This window comes from Papaver somniferum, chromosome 11 (assembly GCF_003573695.1).
Source record: "Papaver somniferum cultivar HN1 chromosome 11, ASM357369v1, whole genome shotgun sequence".
Taxonomy (NCBI): Eukaryota; Viridiplantae; Streptophyta; class Magnoliopsida; order Ranunculales; family Papaveraceae; genus Papaver; species Papaver somniferum.
In genome coordinates, this window is record NC_039368.1 from 110,144,869 (window position 1) to 110,151,338 (window position 6,470).

At 37.0% G+C, this 6,470-nt stretch overlaps 1 protein-coding gene across 1 annotated transcript; it reads right to left on the bottom strand.

The window, feature by feature from the left end:
* Window positions 1-3,013: 3,013 nt before the first annotated feature.
* LOC113323257 (OTU domain-containing protein At3g57810-like) lies at window positions 3,014-5,506 on the bottom strand. Its single transcript, XM_026571543.1, has 8 exons — window positions 5,385-5,506; window positions 5,120-5,270; window positions 4,863-4,992; window positions 4,701-4,764; window positions 3,978-4,083; window positions 3,821-3,875; window positions 3,350-3,403; window positions 3,014-3,252 (listed from the first exon to the last, which is right to left on the bottom strand). The coding sequence occupies exons 1-8, from the start codon at window positions 5,407-5,409 to the stop codon at window positions 3,109-3,111; spliced, it is 729 nt and encodes a 242-aa protein (XP_026427328.1). The 5' UTR covers window positions 5,410-5,506; the 3' UTR covers window positions 3,014-3,108.
* Window positions 5,507-6,470: the final 964 nt, after the last annotated feature.

Here is a 6,470-nt window from a genome sequence, read left to right on the forward strand (position 1 = left end):
AGATTGTATGCAGGTCTCCGACAAGCTTGTAGGAAACAACAGAAGGCACTAAGCGGGCCCTTCCAAATATTAGAGGTATTTTGGTAATCGATTTTATTTTAATTTTCAACGTAAAGTATATTTTCATTTAAGTTTATTTCCTTGGATATATTAATTTGATTCATTAATTTTATGGACTAGTTTTGGGGGTATGAATACCTAGGCATATGTCGACCAGACATCTCAATGACTGGTAATGAACAGAAATGGCCTGTAATTTCCAGATGGAATGGAAGGAGGTGTCAGAATGATATTATTCAGGGATGATAGGTAGCCTAGATTGCATGCATTGGAAATGGGATAAATGTCCATCTGCCGAATCAGGGGCTTACACCGCGTATAAAGGGAGCGAAAGTATCGTGTTGGAGGCGGTGGTGTCGTCTGATCTATGGTTTTGGCATGCATTTTTTGGTATGCCAGGCTCTAACAACGATATTAATGTGATGAACCGTTCATATGTTTTTCGAAGTCTGGTCACGGGAAAAGCACCACCGGTGAACTATGTGGTAAACGGTCATTCTTATGACATGCCGTATTATCTAGGTGATGGAATATATCCAGAAATTGCTACTATTATTATGGCGTTTAAACATCCGCTTGGTAGGAAAAAAGAGATATTTTCAGCGATGCAAGAGGGTGCAAGAAAAGACGTAGAGCGGGGATTTGGTGTACTTCAACAACAGTTTGGAATCATCAAACAACCTGCTAGAATGTGGAATCCAGATGTGCTTGCCTATATCATGAAAACGTGTATTATCTTACATAATATGATAGTCGAGGATGAGCGTCTACCCGGTGAATGGACACATGTTTATGATCATCGTAGCAACCCGACACCGGTTAATATATTAAGAGGCAACAGTGAGGAGTTTTCCCAAATTAGAGCTGAGCAACGCCGACGTCATATGCGCAGCAAAGATAGGCATATTCGCTTGCGCGATGACTTAATCGAACATATATGGGCAGAATATGGGAATTAAAAGGTTGGAGACGAGGACAAAATATTGGAATTAAATGTTGTTTCCCATATGAAAAAATTATGTGATTTTATTTTAACGAATAATTTTATTGAAATGTATTAACTCTATTTCATATACTCATCACTTGGTAAATTAAAGTAAGATGTTACAAAATAAGTTAAAGTTGATTAAATTAAATGAAGATAAAATTAAATCCCAAATATTACATAATAATACGACTAATGACAAAATTAATACATATTAAAACGTAAATAAACTACTAAAACTATTATCACTTATTATTAGACTTAATACTTAAGGTTCGAACTATCCCGTTTTGACGATTATAATTGGCTCCTTTTGTCCCGTACTATTAAAGCCTTTCGAAGTTCGAAGTACTCCTTTTGTACATGATCCAATTTGGAAAGATCCATCATCATGATGCGAAATTCATCGTCTGCGACCTCCTTGGCTATTTTAGCCGCATGCTCAGCTTGTTTTTGTGCAAACTCGGCCTTTTTTGTTCCATCTTGAATCTTGATTGTTCCCGGTAATGAGAATTGAAATTTTCTTGCTGTGTAATAATTATTCCCATCAATTCCTCTTGGCTCGTGGATTTCTCTCGCCCGGTTTTCTTCAGTCGTTTAGCTGCTTTTTTTCCCATCTGACGAAGGTATGTATTCTCTATGTCTCCTTTATCTGTGTCGTTACCGGACTCGACTTGAGTGCCATCTTCCTCGGTATTCACGCTACTATCCAAATCGTGCGTCGTATCAAAAACAAAAGTCGATCGACGATTATATTTTATATTTTCTATGACAATTGGGTAGCACTCTTCGTGCCTAAATTTTCTTCCATGATTGCATTCCTTAAACCGTTTGTTTACTTCTTCGAGCTGTTAATGTTTTTAAAAACAATTAGGTTCATGGGCATCTCAATATTAGAAAATAATTGTTTCAAAACAGAGAGAATACTCACGGTCATTTCCGGACCCCATCCCGTATGATATTCACCTTCCACTTCCGCCTGTTTTGCCGAAAACAACGCCACTTCTTTACTTATTCCCTGAAATCGTTTTTGCCAGGAACTCCAAGACCGCTCTGGTTTATCCAGTAAATGAGCTTCAATATCATCCTTGATACGAGTCCACAACGCAATCTCTGATTGATCGGCTCCAACGCCGGGATCTTGAGATATTGATAAATGAATTTTACACATCGTGACATCTTCGATTGTCGTAAAATTTGGACCTCTTGCTATTCGTGGTGTTGACATTAAAAACGATTCGATGAAAATTTTCAAAATGATTTGAAATATGGAAAACTATTTTTTCTTCCTGATACTATTTTTTTCTTGCCGAATACAAACGAATGATATGAAAATGTGAAAGGAATTCATCTGGTATATATAGGTATAAAATAAATCCGTTATTAACATTCAATTTCAAACGTTCGAAAGATATAAATATCTTACCAACGGTCAAAAATCTGATACGCAATCTCCAACGCCAACGTTCGAAAAATTTATCATTCTAACGTTCGAAAATTTTCATTTCATGTTTCATAATTTCGCTGAGGCGTAAAAAGAAAGTCCGTTTGAGAGGGGCGGAATTTTGGTGTCCGCCCCAGAGAGGCGGAATTTTGGTGTCCGCCTGGCAACGCGCGGAATTCTTCTGTCCGTCTCATCAGGCGTAAATTTATGTTACGCCCGCAACAAACGTAAATTTAAATTCCGCCCCACCAACATACGTAAATTTGGTTTACGCCCGTTAACAAGCGTACTTTAAATTTACGCCCAGCATCAAGCGTACTTTAAATTTACGCCCGACTATATTAGAATTTGGGATTTGGTCGCGACCATATTTGGTCTGGAATTTGATCTTTGGTCCAAATTTGATCTTTACTCCGTCCCACTGTGTTAGGATCTCATCCCATAAATTTGGTTATACTCGCCCACTGTGGATGCTCTTAAAGGTACAACATTAGTGTATTAGACTAGATTCCTACCATTTCACATTGAGGAAGAAGCATTGATTTCATTGATATTTAAGATTACAATTCCATGTCCCTGACACAAAGGACAGTATCTTCTGAATACAACTAACAAACTCTCAGACAAGAAGATCATAATGGTTCTTCCCACTGTATAGAAGTTTCACTGCTTTCCTAGGTTCTCCATTTTTAGATGACTTACGAAACTCATCTCCATACTCCGCAATTGGAATAAAACCACCACCCCATCCTCCCAGATTATGCTGCAAATTGATAGAAATCGACAATCACCAACAGTAACAGGAAACATGAATAGAGTCCATGCTTTGAAATATTACTCTGGCAGTTGGTAAAACATACCTCATGTTCTGGTATGTACACAACAATTGGCTGACGACATAATTTCGATAACACCTGAAAAGAAGTAATGACCATCAAACACTGGAGCGGTACAATATCAATATCTAGGGCTTTGAACCCATCCCATATATTATCTTCGTCCATGAGACAATAATCGAAAGCATGAGAATGGTATATGCTTGATCCAAGTGAACCAATATGAAAAAATATTAGACAATGTAAACCAAAGGAATAATGATATAATTAATGCAGATAAAATACTTCAATAATCATAAGTACGTAAACATAATGAACTTCTACGGAACCGAACTTATGTTCTATATCTTCTAACACTTGCAGTTGTGCGTGATGATAACTCTGGTAGGGCGATTCTGAGCTACACCCAAGGAGGGGATCTCATAACTAAAACAACTATGTAAAGACAGAGGTTTGAAGCTGGAGAAAACCATGTTGTATCATTGTAGAACTCACCAATAATTCCGACTCTCCTCCCCAAAAATCAGATCCTTCAATCCGTTGGCAGTATCTGTAACGGGAAGAAAAATATTGTAACTTGCACAATATCCTAGAAAAGAAACACAAACTGAGAAAGAAATACTTTTTAAACTTCCAAGATAGAGAGACAAACCGTGGCAATGACTCTTCGACAGTAATTGCAATCAGTGCTTCTTCATACTGACGGCGTTCTTTACCACTTCCACATATTACCTCCTTTACAGCCATGCGCAATTCATCTGCATCAGTTATTATTATTTCTTCTTTGAAATTAAGCAAATGGGTTATCCGAGGACCTCTTAACCAATAAGGCGCAATGAAGTGAAGTAATCGACAACATGCCCAGACATATTAGACTATGCAAAAATTAGAGAATATTCGCTGGCCATAGAATAGCTTGACAGTATCAGTTAACAGAACAGATTTGCCAGCGTGGTGAACAAAAGATGACCAAATCTCGATAAAAATATGCAGTATATAATAAAGCTTGGATTCTTGGAAGGAGAGAAGTTTAAGTAAATCTTGAGTCCATGGTAACTCAACTCAAAAGTACAGCAAGAGCAGAATACAGATGGAATATAAACACCTTAAAGAACAACCGTTCTCTATGGTCCAAAACAGACATGTTCGGAGGAATTCATTGATATCAATAACAAAAATAGGAGCACACTATCAGCTTCCTTATTTCAAATGCATTTCCTCAAACAAGATTCAGTAACACTTTGTTGTCTAGCTCATCACAGTAAGTTTTATCCAAAACAGCAAATCGGTTCCTATCCATTATGTCAGTTCTACTTATATGAGTTCAATAATCTCAATTATCTTTACAGATTAAGAAAAATTGAATCAACATTACCTGCATCGTTTCTCTCTTGCCATTGACTCAAACCAATTCCTTTATTGATAGCCATTCCTTTCACCTACTTAATTCACATCAAATTACATAATTGGCTAAGGTAAAACCAAAAGGCTTAAACCCTCACATTTAACTTAGAGAAAAGGAATCAGAAGTTATTACCAATGCACGAAACAAACATCTTCCATCTCCTGTAACTTTCCGAACTGAGAAACGCTCCACCTTCTTCATTGCAGGTGACGTTCCACCACCACCAGTATCACCACCAGCAGCGCCACCGCCACCACCACCACTGAAAAAAATCATACCCAGTTTACATCTTTCATTTTTTAGAATTCTAGGGTTCAGGGTTAAGCTTCTCAAATTAAAAAAGAAAAACACCCAAATATAAGAAACAAAAAAATAATCCGGATACTTACAAAAAGGATCCAATTTTCGCAAAGAAGAGAGTACTACATTTTTCTCGACGAAATGGGGACGAAAAAATCTGAGTCGAAATGGGAGAAACAGGTGAATTGACGAGCTCAAATTTAGCAGTTCCATCTTTTAACTGTTGTAGAATACTACTCTCTGCAAACAATAAAGTAAAAGTAGAACGATTAATACTAAATAGGAAGGTACATCCATTCCGTCTTTCATGTTTAACAATTTCAAAACCCTAAAAATCGTAGAGCTATCAATTACCATTCAAATCGTTCCACCCTGCCATGGGAAATCGTATAAACTCAGAGGATAGAAAGAAAAATGGAGTTTCAGGGTAAAAAAAGTAATCCTACTACCAGAAAGGCAGCAAAACGTTTTATCGCACTTAGAGCAACTGCAGTGGTGCGATCAAAACCAAAGATCAAAGATAAAAAAAAAAGACTAAAATTTGGGTTTAGTCCGTGGTGTGACGCAACGGTACATGATTAAAATTTCGTCAGGCGGACTTTAAAAGTCCGCCTCACTAAAATTCCATCAGGCGGACTTTAAAAGTCCGCCCCTCTCTTTGTAAATTTTAACAGGCGGACTTTAAAAGTCCGCCTCATTCTTTTTTTTTTTATTTAATTAAAATTTCATCGGGCGTAATTTAAATCTCCGCCTGTTAAGAAGCGTACTTTAAATTTACGCCCAACAACAAGCGTACTTTAAATTTACGCCCGACTATAATAGAATTTGGGATTTGGTCGCGACCATATTTGGTCTGAAATTTGATCTTTGGTCCAAATTTGATCTTTACTCCGTCCCACTGTGTTACGATCTCATCCCATAAATTTGGTTATACTCGCCCACTGTGGATGCTCTTACTCGTCTAGAGTCTAGACTACTGTATAACCCATTTGAACTACTGAAGTCCACTGAGCCCAATAATCGCACTGGTCAAACAGTATCACAGCCGTTGACTGAGAAATAATATCAACATTTATCTGATAGGTTGGGGGGTTTGGATGCAGAATCTTAAACGTGAGATTTATGAGTCAGGGAATCTGGTGGAACTACATTTCATATGGAAAATTTGGTTATTAAAATCCTGGAATCACGTTTTCTACGGGATCACTATTCCAGCAAATTCTTCGTATGAAGTCCGACCTCTCCCCGTAAGATTTATTGAGAAACTTATCAAGTGATTCATGAACTCACTCTTTTTAATCCTAATTGTATATATATACAATTTTAACATTATGAGGGTTATGCCAAACAATACATGAACTTCAAAACAAGGAAATTTTATGAATCCTAAATATTTTAATTGAGTTTTTCTTTTTTTGAAAGAAAGATAAATATATTAAG

Bases quoted from the DNA above. Each gene is read 5' to 3' on its own strand.
- LOC113323257 (XM_026571543.1), bottom strand. From the start codon at position 5,409: ATGGCAGGGTGGAACGATTTGAATG. The intron at 4,084-4,700 runs GTAATGTTGATT...TAACTGATGCAG, and splicing joins GCAAGAGAGAAACGATGCAG to ATGAATTGCGCATGGCTGTA. The intron at 3,876-3,977 runs GTTTGTCTCTCT...TTCCCGTTACAG, and splicing joins GTCGAAGAGTCATTGCCACG to ATACTGCCAACGGATTGAAG.